The sequence below is a fragment of the Cajanus cajan genome, chromosome 11, assembly GCF_000230855.2.
Source record: "Cajanus cajan strain Asha chromosome 11, NIPB_CcT2T_4, whole genome shotgun sequence".
NCBI classification, from domain to species: Eukaryota; Viridiplantae; Streptophyta; class Magnoliopsida; order Fabales; family Fabaceae; genus Cajanus; species Cajanus cajan.
This window is the reverse complement of record NC_138527.1, coordinates 19997591-20016946: the sequence shown is the minus strand read 5'-3', so window position 1 is coordinate 20016946 and position 19356 is coordinate 19997591. Positions and strand designations below refer to the sequence as shown.

The 19356-nt window shown below is 36.9% G+C and overlaps 3 protein-coding genes across 3 annotated transcripts; 1 reads left to right on the top strand and 2 right to left on the bottom strand.

Annotated features, from left to right (window-relative positions):
* Nucleotides 1-1623: 1623 nt before the first annotated feature.
* On the bottom strand, nt 1624-2067 carry LOC145953420 (uncharacterized). The gene has a single exon (XM_083067373.1). The coding sequence runs from the start codon at nt 2065-2067 to the stop codon at nt 1624-1626; it is 444 nt and encodes a 147-aa protein (XP_082923499.1).
* A 1659-nt stretch (nt 2068-3726) lies between these two features.
* On the bottom strand, nt 3727-5415 carry LOC109792881 (uncharacterized). The gene is made up of 3 exons (XM_083067372.1): nt 5203-5415; nt 4349-5103; nt 3727-4219 (listed from the first exon to the last, which is right to left on the bottom strand). Exons 1-3 carry the CDS (start codon nt 5413-5415, stop codon nt 3727-3729), a joined length of 1461 nt encoding a protein of 486 aa, XP_082923498.1.
* Nucleotides 5416-14481: 9066 nt separating this feature from the next.
* LOC109792880 (endonuclease 2) lies at nt 14482-17500 on the top strand. Its single transcript, XM_020352333.3, has 9 exons — nt 14482-14641; nt 14836-15010; nt 15295-15402; nt 15511-15566; nt 15707-15790; nt 15893-15982; nt 16081-16148; nt 16923-16996; nt 17083-17500. Exons 1-9 carry the CDS (start codon nt 14537-14539, stop codon nt 17196-17198), a joined length of 876 nt encoding a protein of 291 aa, XP_020207922.1. The 5' UTR covers nt 14482-14536; the 3' UTR covers nt 17199-17500.
* Nucleotides 17501-19356: the final 1856 nt, after the last annotated feature.

The following is a 19356-nucleotide window of genomic DNA, read 5'->3' as shown; positions in this document are numbered from 1 at the left end:
CGCCCAGTCGGAATCCAACTGATCAATCACGAGTTCTTCGATGCCTCGAAAATGACACATGTTATAAGTCATGAGAACAAAATAATTGAAATGACATTCATTAAGAATTGAATAGGTGGTGCCTCGTTAAAAACCTTCTCAGCAAAAACCCCTCTCATTTTTACGGGGACAAAATACTGAGTTAGGAAAAGAGTGCACCTAGTACAAATGTTTATGGGACTAGCTATAGTAAAAACGCAAATTTGCAGCATTCCACGTCCTCGGTATTATCCCTCCATCCAAGGTCCTCAATCGGTAAGCTCCTTTTCCGACTACATCGTCAATTTTGTAGGGGCCGACCCATTTGGGTGACAGCTTGTTCCTTATCTGAGTTATTTGGGCACGTTTCAGAACTAGGTCGCCTACGACAAAATCTCTTGGGTTTACCTTTGTGTTGTACTTGAAGGCAGCCCTTCTCTGAGTTGCTGCTTGATTTATTCTTGCTCTTTCTCTTGTTTCTGCGATCAAGTCTAAATCAATTCGTCTTCCCTGGTCGGATTCTTCTTCAGAAAAAGCTGTAGTGCGTACTGAAGGCTCTGCAATTTCAATCGGGATCATGGCATCGGTTCCGTATACCAGATTGAAAGGGGTATCTTGGGTCGTTGAATGAACAGTCGTGTGGTACGACCACAGCACTCGGGGAAGCTCTTCCACCCATGAAGCACCTGATTCTTGTACACGCTTCCTCAAACCCGAGAGAATTACCTTGTTTGCCGACTCGGCCTGGCCGTTAGCCTGTGGATGTTCAACGAACGTGAATGCCATTCGGATGCCGACTTTTTTGCAAAAGTCTCGGACTCTCGCGCTTGCAAACTGTGCCCCGTTGTCGGATACGAGCATCTGAGGGACTCCATATCTGCATACCACATTCTTCCAAAGAAATGCTCTGACCTTTTCTGCTGAGATGGTTGCAACCGGTTCCGCCTCGATCCATTTGCTAAAGTAGTCTACTGCTACTATCAAAAATTTCAGTTGCCTCACAGCGATCGGAAATGGACCGAGAATATCAATCCCCCATTTGTGGAAAGGCCAAGGAGACAAGATCGAATGTAGTCACTCAGCCGGGGAATGGTGCAGGGTAGCGTATCGTTGGCATCCATCACATTTTTGGACCCAATTGACGCAGTCGTTCCTCAAAGATGGCCAAAAGTAACCTGCGCGGGCAACCTTGTACACCAGAGCTCGGTCACCGATATGACTACCGCACATTCCACTATGTACCTCGTCCATCACTCTCTGCGCTTGCGACATGGTCAAACACCTCAGGAGAGGAGAGCTAAAGCCCCTTCGGTACAGCCTTTCGTTGATGACAACGAACCTGGCCAACTCCCTTTGCACTAACGATGCCTCCTTTTTGTCTTCCGGTAATTCTCCCCGAGTCAGATATGCGATATATGGTGCCATCCAGGAATTTAGCTCTTCCTGGATGAATAGGACATTTCCTTGCGCCTCGTTTATACTCGATTGTGACAATGTTTCTTGGATGACTGACCGAGTAGCTCCTGGTTTCTTTGTGCTTGCAAGCTTGGAGAGCAGGTCGGCCCTAGAGTTTTGCTCTCGTGGTACATGGTTAAGTGTGAATTCTCAGAAATTTTCTGAAAGGTGCTTAACCTTCTCCAGGTACTTGGCCAGTTGAGGGTCCTTTGCTTGGAAGGTGTCGGCTACCTGTCCCGTGATTAATTGGGAGTCACTTCGTGCTGATAAGCTTGTCGCCCCCATTTCCTTTGCCAGTGTCATACCGGCCAACAATGCTTCGTACTCGGCCTGGTTATTACTTGCCCGGAACTCAAATCGCAATGACTGTTCCAACAAAATTCCTCCCGGTCCTTCCAAGACAATCCCCGCTCCACTTCCTCCAAGGTTCGAGGCTCCATCTACCGACAGGATCCACTGTGTGTCTTCAGTTCGAACTTCCCCCACTGGTGAGGTTAGTTCCATTACGAAGTCAGCCAGCGCTTGAGCTTTAATTGCTCCTCTCGGTTCGTACTTGATGGAATGCTTCGATAACTCCACCGACCACTTCATCATCCTTCCTGCCAGGTCGGGCTTCTGCAGTATTTGCCTGATCGGGTGATCGGTTCGGACTACCACCTCGTAACTCTAAAAGTAATGTCTCAGCTTGCGTGTTGTAACCAGTATCGCCAAGGCTAACTTCTCAATCTTTTGGTAACGAACCTCCGCGCCTTGCAACAACCTGCTAATAAAATAAATAGGCAGTTGAGAACTACCTCTTTCTTGTACTAAGACTGCACTGATGGCGCTATCGGATGCCGACAAATACATCAGTAAAGGGAGATTGGCTTGCGATTTGGAGAGTATTGGTGGCGAGGTGAGAGACTGTTTGAGTTCGCCGAACGCTTTCTCACATTCATCTGTCCACACAAAGCGGTCGTTCTTCCTCAAGCACTGAAACAAAGGCAGCGATTTATCCGCCACCTTGGAGAGGAACCGAGAGAGGGAAGCCATCCTTCCTGTCAACTGCTGGACCTCTTTTACCGTCGTCGGGCTTCTCATATTGATGATCGCGGAGCACTTCTCGGGATTTGCCTCAATACCACGATGAGTCAGCAGGAAACCGAGGAACTTTCCTGCTTGGACGCCGAAGGAGCACTTCGCAGGATTCAACTTGAGTCGATAACGCGCCAAAGTGTCGAAGCATTCTTGCAAGTCGGCGGAATGCCGAGAGAAGCTGTCCGACTTTACCACCATATCGTCCACGTATGCCTCGACATTCCTCCCAAGCTGCTTTGCCAGGACTTTGTCTATGAGCCGCTGGTATGTCGCTCCCGCGTTCTTCAAACCAAAAGGCATGACCTTGTAACAACAAGTAGCCTGATCGGCTATGAAGGCCGTTTTGTCCTCATCTGCTGGGTGCATTCGGATTTGGTTGTAACCGGAATAGGCGTCCATGAAACTTAACAATTCGTACCCCGAGGCGCCGTCGACCAGGCAGTCTATGTTGGGGAGTGGGTATGAGTCTTTCGGGCAAGCTTTGTTTAGGTCAGTGAAGTCTGTGCACATCCTCCAACTTCCATTACTTTTTCGTACCATCACTACGTTCGCCAGCCACGTCGGGTATTGGATTTCCCGAATGTGACCAGCTGCCATCAACTTCCTCGTCTCCTCCACTATAGCCTTCCTTTTGTCTTCTCCAAACTTTCGCCTTTTCTGGATCACGGGTTTCGCCTTGGGGTCGACCATGAGGTGGTGACATAAGAAATCAGGATCAATGCCCGGCATATCCCCGACACTCCACGCGAAAGCCGATATGTTGCTCTTTAGCACTGTGACTAGACCTTCCTCGTCTTCCTTGTTTAGAGATACGCCAATCTTGACGATTTTCCCCTCGACCAGGGTAACCTCCTTTACATCCTCCGCTGGGGCTGGTCGGGTATCGAAATGATTCACTCTCGGATCCAACTCGATTGACTGAACACCCCGATCAACCTGTGTCACGTATAGGTGTCGCCTCGCCCTTAAACTGTCCTCGTAGCATTTCCTCGCTACGTCTTGATCGACGCAAACAATGCCCACCTTTCCGCTGGGCAAAGGGTACTTCAGCTTCAAATGAGGCGTGGAGACGACCGCTCCCAACTTATTTAGTGTTGGTCTACCGACTAGTATGCTGTAGGATGATTGAGCGTTTACCACCAGGTATCGGATAGTGACAGTTTTCATGTTGTCTCCCTAGCCGAACGTTGTCTCCAAGTCGGCGTATCCCCTGGCCATTACCTGATCACCTGCAAAACCAACCAACGTACCTGCGTACGGCATGAGACGATCAGTTGGAATCTTCATCCCGACAAAAGCTTCCCAAAACATTATATCCGCCGAACTGCCTTGGTCCACTAATACTCGTTTCACGTTGTACCCCATGACGATTGCCGAGACAACTATGGGGTCATCCTCGTGGGGAGATACCCCCTCAAAATCGGCATCTGAGAATGTGATGGGAGGCCGAGAAGGCTTCGCCCAATCTGCCACAGACAAAACCGACCGAGAGTATCTCTTCCGAGCCGCTGAAGTTGGCCCTCCTCCAGCAAATCCACCTGCGACTGTGTTGAAGTCCCCATGTACGGCCTGCTGGTGAGTTTCTGTAATTTTTTGCGGGGGATCCCTCGGGGGTGATCTCCCTTCACGCCTTCCTCTCCTGGCGTTTTCATCTCCCAGCCTGCGTCGTCTGTCGGATGAGCCCTCACCCTACTTTCCGGCAATAAACTTCTTCAAACGACCCTCCTTGATAAGGCGTTCGATCTGCCTACCCAAAACAAAATAGCTCTCAGTCGCGTGTCCGTGAGTTCGATGAAACTCGCACCACTCGATTTTGAGAGGTCCCAGTTGTCTGTCAGTTGGCGCGGGAAACTCGAAAAGTGATGCGCTGCTCACATCATGCAACACGTGACGTCTGGGGACATTAAGTGTAGTAAATTTTTCTTCTTCACTATTACGTGTCAAATCGACCCTTGGCCTGGCGGCATAATCAGCCTTCCTGTAGTTACCCTCCTTAGTATTGTAACGATCATGTCGCTTATTCCAATCCGATCGTGGACGGAGATGTTTGTTACCTTCCTTGTTGTTATTCCCGGCTTCTCGGTTTTCTGCTGCTCTCTTGCTGATCTGCCCCTCCTCCGTCTTAATGTGACTCAGCGCAAAGGCTCGCACCTCCGACATTGTCTGACAACTTGCTCTTTCCAGCGCAATGTCGAAGGCTCCCGACCTCAATCCCTTTTGGAATGCGATAACGGCCATCTTCTCATCTAGAGACGCTATCCTCAAAGCAACCTCGTTGAATCTTTGCAGGAAGTCCTTCAACGACTCTTCCCGCTGCTGCTTGAGATCAAACAGATCCGACGTAATCGGTGGCTTCTTTTTGTTGGCGGCGAACTGTGCCATGAACAGCCTGCTGAACACGTCGAAATCGGTGATTGACCGATCCGGTAAGCCGCTAAACCAATCAAGTGCAGCCTTTTTGAGGGTGCCCATGAATAGCTTACAACGGACCTCCATGCCTCCCCCACATATCAGCATTTGAGCCCAGAAATCTGTCAAGTGCTGACTGGGATCCTGCGTTCCATCGAAAGCTTCGACCTGAGGAATCCGATGATCCCTGGGGATGATCTCAGCCTCTATGGCTTCCGAAAATGGTCAAAAGTATCTAGGGACCTCCAGCATGACATCCTCCTCCACAGTCCTGGTACTAGCCGTTATTCTGGCCTGCATCTCATTCGCCCTCCTCCTAATCTCCTCATTCTCACGTTGAATGGCTTCTTCTCTCTCCCTGGAACGCGCATTCTCCTCTCGTAGGCCATTGATCATGGCCATCATCTCTTCCATGGTAGGGGGTTGTGAATTGTTGTTGTTGCCGCCTCTTGCCATGGTAAAGTGTAGGTCTTTCTGTATGACTTGGGGCGTAGGAAGAGTTTCACCGTAGCCCCACGGTGGGCGCCAAAATGTTCCGGCCAAGGGGTGGACTAGGGGTTTTTCCTAGGTCAAGCCTCAAAGCCAGAGCATTCAAGGGTGTAATCTGCCTTCTCAACTCTAGGGTTTTGGGTTTTATGGTACGTCGTTCATGGGCCACTTGGGCCCCGAGGAACAAGGGATTTCCTTAACCGTTAATATTTGGAGAATATTTTATCACTTAGGATGGGATTTTATTCCTAATATCGGATCAGTATTTATGTGGGAGGGTTAAATCGGATTTTGGCCGAGTTACCCCTGTAGAGCAGACAGGTCGGATTCTGACCGAGTGCGCCCATATAGATGGGTTGGATCGGATTTTGACCGAGATAGTACACTAAGCTGAGTCGGGTTACGACCGACTAGACCCCCTACCGAGAGGTTAGGTCGGTAATATGCCGAGTGCCCTTCTAGATGAATGGAATTGTGCTGGACATGATTGTAGTCGGGTTTAGACCGAGTGTCCTCTCTCGTAGGCGAAGGATTCGGATTAAAGCGGGGTAGTAGGTTATGATCGCCATACCGCCAATACGAAGGTCATGTCGGATTATTACTTGGACGGTACAATTTCTTCTATTTTTTTTTCTCTCTAGTCAATTATTATATATTAAAGTCTAAATTATATAACTTCAAGCATGTAGTTTAGTAGTAGGAGTTGATCAACCTTTAAATAAGGTCAAGGATTCAAATCCTGTCTTGTGTATTAAATCTTGGAATCAGCTATCCCACGCTTGTGCAAGGTCAAGGGTCTAAATTATATTATATATTTTTTAAATTTATTTTGATCTTTTATTTTTTAACATATTTATTTTAGTCTTTTTTCTCTTAAATTTAAATCAATTTACTCCTTTTAATTTTTTTACTAATTCAATACTTAAAATTTGTCTTATAAATTTATTTATATGAAAATTATTGAATACAGTTAAAATTCAAATCTAAAGTGTCATAAACATGATGAATATCACAAAGTTTAAAAAATTTAATTTCATATTATTTTCTAATTATTTATAAGATATATTTTTTACATGATTTTTATTATATTTTTGATCTTTTGAATTCAAATGTCAATTATATTTCATAATTTTTATATAAATGAATTTGATATTATAAGTTTGACAACTTGAATTGATCAAAAATTGATTTAAAATTATGCTGCAAAATTAAAAATTATCATTATTTTAAAAGTACTAATCTGATTCAAATTTAAAAGATAAAAGACTAAAATAAATATTTTAACAAATAAAAGACCAAAACATACCTAAAAAAAGAAAACAAAGAAATAAAAATATAATTTAACCTATATTAAACACCAAAGATTATTTTATATGAAAATGTTTTGCAAAAATTTCTTTAACAATTTTTTTTAAAAGTTATAATTTCTTATGTAATTTAATTTTGGGTTATTATAATTGTTTATGAATTAAATTTTAATTTTTTTTAAATGAATTACTAATAAATAAAAATAATAGTGTTACGATTTAAATTTAAAATATATTTTATATGTTTTAAAATATATATATATATATATATACACAAATTTTAAATATAATTTATATAATCAAACATAAAATTTATTTATATATATAATTTATCAAAAATTTTAATTATATATAATAAACATTTAACATTTATATTTCACATGCTAAAATACTAATTAGTATTAAAAATATGTATCACAGTATATTGATAAATTTTATAAATTAACTTGATGAAATAAACTTTTTTTATACACAAATTTATTTTAATAATTTTAATTTATTTTCATAAGTTATCAAAAATAAGAAAACTTATTTTCATAAATTACTTAAAGTACTTATGAAAATAATCTAGCTTAAAGTTATTAAATTTTTTGTTTTTATTTTAATTTACTTATTTGAATTTTTTTAGCTTAATAATCTTTATATATTAAAGGCAAATAGTTATTTTGTATCAAAGTTGTTTCGACTATAAATCTATTGGTATCAATAGAGTCATGGTATTTGAAATATTATCTATTTTGACACTTGTTAGACCGTTACACTTTTATCTTTAAAAAGATGTCTCGGTAAGTTAAGGATAGAGAATGTTTATAAAATACTATTAAAATTGATATGAGACTTTTAGGCATATCAGAATAAGCCCTTTAGTCACCACGTCTAAGGTATTATTCGTTTTTTGTGTTCGTTGGATTATTATAATTTTATTCTTAAAAAAATGCATTTGTGGGTAAAAGAGATAAGATATTTATAAACTATCCTCTATTTCAATTTCTAAAGGATGTGAGACTTTTAGATATATCAGAATAAAAGTATTTATACAAGTGTTTTTTATGATGAAAGTACTTTTAGGGATTTTTTAAAATTCTTATATAATTTAATTTGTATATGTTATATTTATTTTATTTAAAATATAATTTATATGTTTAAAAGATATTTATTTATACATGTTTTACATAAAATTTATATATTCAAATATAATGTTTATATATATTCAAACGTAATATTTATTTATATAATTATTATAAAATTTAATTACACATAATAAACATTTAACATGTCCAAATACTAGTAACTAAGTAGACTTTTTTTTGTTATGTATAAGACAAAAGTAATATGTCAATCTTAAATTCAAACCTATTATCATCATTGTATTTAATTCTTATAAATAAAAATATTCTTTTATGCTATTTAATATTTATCAGTTAACTTATCAACAAATCTTAGCAAACTTTAATTATCTTATGAATTTTTAATTAACTTAATTATAAATTGGTTTTACTAAATATGATTTTCATATCCATATTAAAGATTGTTTTTTCATGATCTCTAACGATATATTTCTTTAAACTTGATTTTTAGTTATAAGTATGTTCTTTAAGAAATTAAATCTTGTGCTAATTTCTTGCTAAAACATGATACCATCATGATCAATTCATTCAAGTTTAGGTAAGCAACCCTCTCTTTTGCCAGTTGATACTATGAATATCTTAGATATTATAGTGTAGTTTTTTATTCTATATTTCCACTTTACATTTTTTTTAAGCATTAAATAAATGAATAAATACAAGATTGTCTTCTTTCACATATGGCGATTCATAACACTTGAGCATGAAACGGGAAAAAAAACTAATTAAAAAAGTCATGCACAACACAAGCCATTTCCTTGCACGTGGCCATTTATGTAAGGCCAAACCAAGTTTGACAGGCTATATATTAAGAAACAAAGTTTAAGTCTTACTTTGGTTATTGTAGGCATGAAATGAAAGTCTATTTAAATACCTAGCTTTTTAGTTAGGCCAGACGTTAAGTAGGTCCAGCACCTTGGCTTTTGAGAGACAGCTTAACCTGTTTCCAGCCTAGAATTTGGAGAGATTATAATATTCTACCATGCTTTCCACACGCAAAAAACCAAGAACGCCCATGTTCTCCCAAAGCTCTAAATTATGAAAATCGAATAGCAAATGAGAGGTCTTTACGAATAGCAAATGTATAGAGGATCATAGAAAGAACATGAAAGAATGTGAAAAGGGAAAAAAAAAAAAGTAAATAAAAGATATAATGGTTAATAATGAAAATGAAATGGATAAAAAAAATAATTATATATTCATATATAATAACCTCAAAATATTATATTTAAATCCATTTTTGTCCTTATAATTTTACAAATGTGTAACTTTATTCTCTCAATTTTTTTCTATAGCAAATTTGGTTCTCTTAAATTTTAAAATTTAGTAATGTTGTTTCATTTATTAACATATTATCTAAAATTAAACAAAATATAGATGTGTAAATGATATATATCCTAGTAGTTTTTGTAACTAAATTTTTGTGAATTAATTTCTAGCAGCAATAGTTATATGTTATGGTATTATGATGTGTGGTGTTGAGAGAATTTGGGAGTTAAAGAACTTCTAATGAGATTTTAGATGTTTTAGAGGGATTCTCTAGGTAGAGATTCAATTGGTTTAAAGGAAGAAAGTATATAATGTTTCTTTTGAAATTTAAGCCTCGTAAACTCATTTCTCAAAGAATTTTAAAGAGGGAGTAGTGAAAAATTTTGGAGCTCTAAAAGTTTTCTTTTTCTTCTTCTTCTTAGCTTCCCAAGAGTCATTGAGAATCGTTATTGGGTGAGATTCGAAACTTGTAGCTGAGAATCAATGTTGTGGTGTTGTGTAGAGCATCCCAAAGTTTAGAGCTTGTTCTTCTTCCTCTTTCTCGTTTCTTTTTTATTTTGAGGTAAGAGAAGTTAGAACTTGAACATTGATTGAGTTGGTTGTTCAATGTGTTTAAATTTATCTAAGTCGTTGACTATGTTGGTGGTTCAAAGATTAAATTCTTGCATAGTGAGACTTTTGGGTCACTTGAGCATGTTGGGGCGATTTAGGTGATTGTTGATCAACCTTGGTTGCATGTTGATTTTGTTGTTGATGATGAATATATGTAATTAATATATTGGATTGCATGCTTTAGATTTTCTAAATTTAAGGTATTTTGAACCAAATTTGTGAGTCTACAAGTGCAAAACTCGTCATCGCATCGGACATGGCTCAAATAAGGGGGTCTTTTCTTGTTCACGCCAAGTGCATGATTGGTAGCGTTGGGCGTGAGGAGAGAGAAAAGCCTCTAACTTAGCCATACCGAGCATGGTTTGAATGACACCAGGCATGAGGTGAGAGAATTGGTTATGATTGAATTGGTGTCAAGTGTCAAAGAAGTGATGTTGGGCGTAAGGAAAGAGACTAGTCTCTTCCTGGAATGGGTCCGAGCATAGATTTTTCTATGCCTAGCATTAAGGCCTAGGGGTTCCCTAACTTATCCACATTGGGTGTGGATTGAATGGCATCGGTGTGGGAGATGCAAAGAGTTGAGGTGTGATGTTGTAAATGTTTTAGGCATTTAGGCATGATATGTTGCATGATTATGATCGTAGAGGTGTTGATAGTGAAAATGCTATAAGTATTTAGGCATGTTGATTGACTTAATACTAGAGCAGACAATGTTTTCGAAAGTTGAATATCTCATAGTGTGGATATTGGTGTGGTTCTCTATAAGGCAAGTTGTTGAAAAACCCTCCTCGAGTAGGTGTTAACTCTTGGAGTGGATTGTTGAGTCTCCTTTAGATCCTTAGTTAATGTTGGAGTAAGGTATATGAAGTTAGTAGAAATACACACAGAAGGGGGAGGGGGTTGAATGTGTGTGTTTGTGTTAGAAGGAAAATTTTAAAGTTCTTTTGCAAGAGCAATTTTGGTTGGAAAACTTAAGTAGACTTTTCTGTCAAGTGAGTTTTCTTGTTTAGTAAAATTGATTTTCAACGTAAAAGGCTAAGTAAATTAGTTTTCTGTCTAGAAGACTTTATCGTCTAGTAAAAGTAGTTTCAACAAGGTCAAATATGCTCTCGTCTAATGCTTTGTTGAAAAACGAAATAGAACAAGAGCAAAGTGAGTAATAAAAAAAATGAAAAGAATGCACAGACAGTTATACTGGTTCACTCAATCTGAGCTACGTCTAGTTTTCTTCCGCAGAAAGGTTTCACTAATTACAAAGGATTAAAAGTATTCTCAACCACTTCTGGCTCGTCAACTAGAAGCTAGTATTCTTAACCACTTCTGGTTCTCCAAGTATTCTTGACCACTCCTGGTCCGTTAGCTTCACTCACCAACGCTAGTATTATCAACCACTTTTGGTTCATAAGTATTTTTTTCTATCAGCCTCTTCAAGCTTTATAGCAGTTGAGGGTATTGAGTGTGTTTATAACTCTCACAAAGAGGATAGGATAATTTCTACACTCACTAAGGTGCGCAACCTTAGTTTTACAGGGATAAGTGTCTAAGTGTTTGGTTACTCTCGTAGAGAGGATGAACTATTAGCAACACCACTAAGATAAGCTATCTTAGTTTTTACACAGGTATACAGGAAGTACTTTGAGAGGGAAAATAGTTTATCCTCTTGACTTTCTTTTCTTTTTGTATTACACATTTTTTTCCTTGTTCTCATTCTTTTTCTTGGCCTTGATACTTATACGCTTTTGATAAATCTACTCATTGTTTGAATTTGAATTTTTTCATTGGAGCGTAGCTTCGTGTCGTTGTAGATGGAGGCTTTGTTCATGTTCATGAAAATCTCCTCATTTAATGCATTTGATTTTGCATTAAATGTTTGCTTGTATTCGTGGAGACTCTCTGTGCAATTGATTACTTTGGTATCTGATTTCAATCATGATCTAGATATATTTGTACTTTTCTCAGCAGTTTAGCCATTGCAGTGTTGTCTTTTTCTGAAAAGTAGGTGTCCTTCCTCTGACACACTCAGCTTTGACTTGTGAATGCATGATTGCCTATTTTTATTCACGTTGATGTCCTCTAGTGTTTCTTGTATGATTTCTTTCAATGTGATTACTGGACTTCGGACGAGCTTCTATATTCTTGACACCGTCTGGTTACTCTGTTTGATCTTGACTACCCTTTTTGTTTGGGTATGGAAGTGATAAATTTGTCTTCTAGTTTACTTGGTTCTTTTTGATGGTCACTTCATGTTGATGTTTGGCCAACTTGCGTCTGATGCCTCAGACTTCTGCTGATAGACTTTGTATCTTGATATGTGCCTGAATCAAACTTAGTCTTGATATTGGCCTTTCTATCGTCTGATATTTTGTCTAGCCAGATTATGCTTGATCATATTTCACTGTTTGAACTTTTTGTTATCCAACTGAAACACTAATGCACATGTTAGTAATAACAATATGTATTATATTTGTCATTTCAAAACTTTGGTGCGATTTGTGAATGCGCTTCGTCTGACTTAACAGTATGAAGTCGAGGGTTAAAACCCTTAATCGATTACTAGAAAACTGCATGGTATCACGAGGATAATTGTTGAATGACATAATTGTGATGTAAGTTGATATGTTTTATCATGAATAAGTTGTTTGCCTTTGAAAGGTGGGTTTTGCCATGACACAATAATAATGTTGTGTTTCTATGATGTAAACTATAAAGTGTGTTGTTTGGTTAACACGTTGGTGCATATAGTATAGTTGCATTCCTTTTATGCTTATTATATGGTTATTTCTTTTGTATGCTAAATTACCCTTACGTGTTTCTTATCCAATCCCATAGGACATGATTCATTAATCTCATGAATTTACATGGTACATTAGTAAGCCCGAAAGGCATTACTAGCCACTCATATAATTCAAATTTGGTTTTAAAAGGAGTTTTCCACTTATACATTTTTCTTATCTTGATTTGGTGATAACCACTTTTAAGATCAATTTTGGAGAAAATAGTGGAACCATGAAATTCACCCAATATGTCATCAAGCTTAGGGACTTGGTGCCTATATTTAATTGCATATTGTTGATGGCTTTACAATCACAACACATCTTCCATTCTTATCTTTCTTGGCACCAAAAGCATAAGAACTGTACAAAGGGTTAAGGCTTTCTTGAGTCCAACTCTTATCCAACAACTCTTGAACTTGAGACTTTATTTCTTTAGCTTCTTGGGAATTGGTCCAATAGGCTAACTTATTGGGTAGGCTAGTTCCAAGAGTAAGAACAATTTGATGTTATATTTCCCTAAAAAGAGGTAATCCCTTCAGACCTTCTTTAAGAAATACATCATTAAATTCCTTTAAAAGTCCTTTAACCCCATTTGGTAGAGTTTCATGTTCAAGGGATGTGGTAGTGCAATTAAGTGTCCTTTTGTTGAAAAGAAGTATGGAGGTTATTCAAGAAAAAGTTATTTTATCTCACTTTTTTTCGTCTTTATATTTTATGAAGTATAAAATAAATAAATAAATAAAAGATTTTTTTTTTCACACATGACTATGACTATGGGGTAACACTTGTGCATTAAACGAAAAAAAAAAAAAAAAGTCGTGCTTCATCCTCCGAAAACAGATTCCGAATCATGTTCCAAAATGATAAAATATTAATATTTTATAATAAATTTATTATAAAATAATTATTAATTTAATATTATTTAATTTAAAGTAATATTTTATTTTTTCGAAATAATTTTCGGAACACTTTTCGGACGATCTATCTTTTCTGAAAAAAAAAAAAAAACTATGAAGGTCACGCACATGGCCATTTATGTACGGCCAAATCAAAATTTTAGTTATTGTAGGCATGAAATGAAAGTCTATTAAAAACCTAGCTTTTTAGTTGATCAAGACATTAAGCTGTTTCTGGCCTAGAATTTGGAGACATTATAATATATTAATATTTCTACCATGCTTTCCACACGCACAATACCCTCCAACGTCCATGTTGACAACTTGAACAAAATTTTAGAGAACAAAATTTTATCTCGAAAAACTACGGTGCCGAAAAGTGAATTTAACCTAAAATATTACTTGCATAGATTGCCTTTGATAACATTAACCCTCTTGCCAACTATGATCTAACACACGGCTCACTTGGAGTTGGTGATTAAGCAAGCAACGCGGATAAGTACACTTAATTAATAGCCAATCAGATTAATTTGTATTCTTTGGAGCTATGAGCTATGTGCTATCCCACCAACCACCTTTTAATAAATTTTAATTTTAAATTATTTGACACTAATCATATTTTAAATAATCTCTCATATATATATATATATAAAAAAAGGAGAAACCCGTTTATTTTAAAATAAGTTTATTTATATTTACTTAATTTAATATTTATATTTTACATCAAATTTTAATGATTTAATTCTTGAATTTAAAATTCTTAATATATAGATCAAGTTTATAAATTATTAAAAAAATTAAAGTTTATTTGATATTTTGTTTCATGAATTTAAATTTATATATAAAATAATTTTATAATTATTCGTCAATTTGAATTGATAAAATGAAGTATTTAATGATTTTTAAATTTTTAAAAAATTTGTAAACTTGATCTAAATACTAAGAACTTTTAAATTAACGATTTGATCATTGAAATTTGATGTAAAACATGAATTATTGAATACACTAAGTTTAGATAGAAATACTCATAGAATAAATTGATATTTCCTCTCTCTCTCTGTATATATTCATATGTAAATGCCTGAGGTTTTGTAGAGTAGAGAACAATGAATAGAGTTCAGCTAGTGGCCATAGTTTCGTTCATGCTTTTGCTTCCAAATACCCAAGGATGGGGAGACGAAGGGCATGCCATTGTTTGTAAGATTGCTCAGGTGCCTACCTACCTTCTTGTCTTTAACTTCTTTTGAGTCTGAATGTTCAATAATCAAATTAGTAAAATAAGAGGAGAAATATATGTCAATAAAAGTAAATCTATCAAAGTTTAAGTTTAAAATAGACCATATTAACAAAGAAATATGAGCATAACATAGTGTCAATCACAAAATTCATTTTTTATTTTTAACAGGCTCGACTCAGCACTGCAGCTGCAGAGGCTGTGAAGAAATTGTTGCCAAAATCTGCAAATAACGACTTGTCTAGCAAGTGTTCTTGGGCTGATGATGTTAGGGTGGTCTTTCCTTGGTCTTCTCCTTTGCATTTTGCTGATACTCCCGACAACGTTTGCAAGTACAAGGATAGCAGTAACTTCCTTTCTCATTCTTCTCCTTCTCTCCACACTCTCTTAAATTATGGATTTTGTTACCAAATTAGTTAATTTATCAATGCTAAAAGCATCAATTTTTCTGACAAAATCCACTTTCCGGGTCAACCCTTTGGTAAAACTGAGATCATACATGTAAATCGGGCGCTCACGACAATAATAGCCTGGGAAAAATTACAAATAAGATTGGTTCATATTTGAAATTTTATGGATCCTTAACCACAATTTTGTTTTGGAAAATAAGATAATTGTATTGAATTTCAGGGGATTGTGTAGATAACAAAACTGGAACTAAGGGGCGATGTGTTGTGGCAGCAATTACCAATTACACCAACCAGCTCCTAGAGTATGACAGTGATACTAAATCTAAATGTAAATCCTTGTTTCAAACTAATGTTGTCTCCCCCTTGAATTGTTCTATGTATCTTGTTTTCACACTAACAATTTTTGTTTAAATTTATGTTAACTTCCCGATATCAGATAATCTCACTCAATCTCTACTATTCCTTTCACATTTTATGGGAGACATCCATCAGGTATACATATATTTATGCATCTATGTAGATCTATATATACAAGGTTAATTAATTAAATCACCCATATACCATGCTTCTATAGAATTTTCAACCATATTTCTATAATAATGACTTTCTAATTTCTATACATTAATCTGCAGCCTCTTCATTGTGGCTTTGTCTCAGACAGGGGTGGCAATGATGTCACTGTTCACTGGTACAAAAGAAAGCAAAATCTTCACCATGTTAGTCAAATTCTAATTTTCCTCAACCATGAAACAATATTTTCTTTTAACACCCCGTCGTAAATATATAGTTTATATATTATATATCATATATGCGTACAGGTTTGGGATTCTAGCATAATTGAGACAGAACTTGAAAGATTCTATGATGACTTGGACGACTTCGTTGATGCCATTCAAAAGAATATTACGGTATTGTTTGTGGCATCTTTTGTTATCTTCAATCTAAAGATTTGGCTGACGAAAATTGAAGTTTAATTTGAATTTTCTTTTTCTTTTTGAATAAACAGAAAGTATGGGCTGATGAAGTAGAGGAATGGGCGAACTGCAGTAACGATGACATACCATGTCCAGTCATGTATGTTCCGTTAGAATCTATTATTAGATCGGATCATTTAAATCAAACATTTTGTTTTCAAAGAATAATGCTTTAACTAACGAAAAAATATATATGTAACTTTTCTTTTATACCTTTTGCTTTCGATTTACTTAACTTTTAGGAATAACTTATTGTTTCTCTTTAAAATTTCTCTTGGTAATTAAGATTTTGATTGTAAATTGTTTCTAAAACCGTAAACTAATGCTTTTATATATACTAGAGTGGTGTCGACTAACGTTGTGTCTGAACATTATTTTTGCTTTATCACATATTTTTTCTCATATTTTACTTTATCTTTAAATCTCTCTCTTTCACTATATACCTTCAAATGAGTTATTAATCATGGATTCACAGTTTCCTAGAGAAAAAAAATAAAGAAAATATCAACTATATATTTTAAGAGTTAATCACTTATACTATGTCAATATAAAATTTTTTACATCGACAACCAATTATATCTTTTAATTGTATCATGTCATTGTTAAAAATAAATGTGTTTATAGTGACATTACACAATTAAAAGATATAATTGATTATCAGTATAAAATTTTTTTACACTTGTATTGTAATTAACTCATATTTTAATAGTCTCTCATGTTATTCAAAAATATCAATGCACAGTGATTATTAATATCCTGTCTTTTCAAACACTCGATTAATATTTATTTTTCTTTTTTGCCACTTTTTCTTTTCCTAATTACTAACTTATTTTGTATGCAAAATATAAGTGACTAACACGGGTCAATTTTTTAGATATGCATCTGAAAGCGCCAAAGATGCCTGCAAATGGGCGTATGAAGATGCTAGTGAAGGCTCAGTACTTGAAGGTGAGTTATGAAAAATTTGTAGCCAAGAAAATTTTAATTTCTTATACATTTTTTTTCTCACTATACCATGAAAATGTACTTTGCAGATGATTACTTCTTGTCTCGTTTCCCAATAGTCAATTTGCGGTTGGCACAAGGAGGAGTTCGATTGGCTGCAACTCTCAATCGTATTTTTGACTCACAGTTTGCAGTGTCAATGTAATTTATTTATCGTAAGATAGGTTAGGTCCACGATTTCCATGGAATAAGAGAATAAAGTGTCAACTAATTTGTGGAGCAATTTGAATTGAACTGGAGTAGATGTCTTTTAAGATTTAGGTTCAATGTTGTTGTTGTTAACCAAAAGCCGAAAAGAAAAAAAAAATGTTGTCACTGGGAAGGGACACGTTACGAGGAACTTGACATCATAGGATATTAGATATTAAAGAGATCAATGCTTTTATTGTAACAAATAAAAGAGAACAGTGATTGTGAATTGATTTCTCGTGCATTCACATATTGTCACGTCAAATCTGCAATATCGTACGTGATTGGTCTTCTTTATATTACTCGTCTCTTAATTAGGTAGAAATATCATTTCAAACATCAAATGGAAAATCTCAATTAATTCACAGCTGCACATATTGTTAATTGTATCCAAAAGTTAGGGGGGAAAATTAAATAGCCATTAACCAATATAGTTTCTAATTCCTAAATTGACCCGTCACTTTCATCTCCATTTGAGAGCCACCAAACTTGATCCATTTGTACAAAAGACACAAGGTCTATATCTAATTTAGCAGGTATATAAGTCAAGGCCTTTTTCGTTTTTTCCTACTATATTAGTGGTAGAGAATATGAAGTAAAAGCTAACACACAAGAATTAGAGGTCGAATTATACGTATGTTATGACTTGAAAATCTTTCAGCGAACAATTTTATATTATAATTTCTAAAAAAATGTTGTCGGAAAACAATGTGATACGAATGATAGAGAGAAAAAATCTTTAAACATAAAATTATACTAGTTTGCTCCTCAACAAGATATATATATATATATGTCTAGTTCCTTCAACACAAATGTATTTTCCCTATAACAATCCTTGTTAAAGCAAGTGTTTAGTATATCTTCAAATTACAACAAAGTAATATTTAAAAGGTTACTTATTGTACTATCCGTGCTACAAAGCCAAGCTATGAGCTCGGCACAGCAACGCAAGACGACCTCGGGCACGCGCTACGCGACGTCAGCTCGGTATTTAAGCAAATCATAACCGATCCCCAAGGATCTCGCCCCAGATGAGATCCACCATTTAATCATATTATACCATATTATATCTTATTTCAGGCCCAAAGCTAGAAGTAACCCTAAATCACACCAAGGTACGTGCATTATATATACGAGACTAATACTCATACAAACCCTAACTTTAGCATCGGAGTCTCTTTTACAGGTACCACCCTCATCTTGGAGCATCAAGCGTACTAGTGAAGGAGGCTCACCAATCTTGCTTGGAAGATCGTCCCTACGACAGATTCCGGTAAGAACATTTGGCGCCCATCGTGGGGCCGATCAAGACAGCTCTTATCGGCCACCTGTATGGTTTTCACCAGAAGTCATAGTAGACGCGCGACAGACGACGTAGATCACTCAATCACCATGGACAGCGACGTTGCAACCTTGAGGAGACTGATCGACCAAGTCGAACAGATGCGACAACAACACGACACCGACTTGCACAACATGCGTGCCCAGCACGAAGCCGATCTAGTGGCAATGCGGACAGCCAACGAAGCAGACCTCGCAGCGTTACGCGAAGAAAACGAGCGCATTCGCGCCCAACTCCCTCGACGCCCCTTTGATCACTCTCCTCACGAGAGCAACATTCATGAAGACGAGGCACACTCGGCCTCTCAAGCCCGGACTACGACCAAGGCACCGACCTCACGACCAGCCACGCACCGATCTCACGCATCGACACACAAGTCGGGCCACGACGTCAGCATAACCCCCACTCATGTCACAAAAGGCCAAGAAACCTTCCGCCGTCATCCTTTCGTGGACGGCATTATGGAGACCCCACTCCCCCGCGGATGGAAGCCTTTCCATCTCAACCGCTATACGGCACGACGGACCCCGATGAGCACATCGACCTATATACAACCCAGGTAAACCTCTACACCAACAGTGATGCTATCCTATGCAGGGTTTTTCCGACCTCGCTTAAGGGAGCCACACTCCACTGGTACACCCAACTACCCGCCAAGTCCATCGACAGTTTCAGCACCCTAATCCGGCGGTTCACGACGCAATACGCCACAAGCCGACCTTACCACACAACCTCGACTGCTTTGGCCAACCTCAGGCATAACGATGACGAA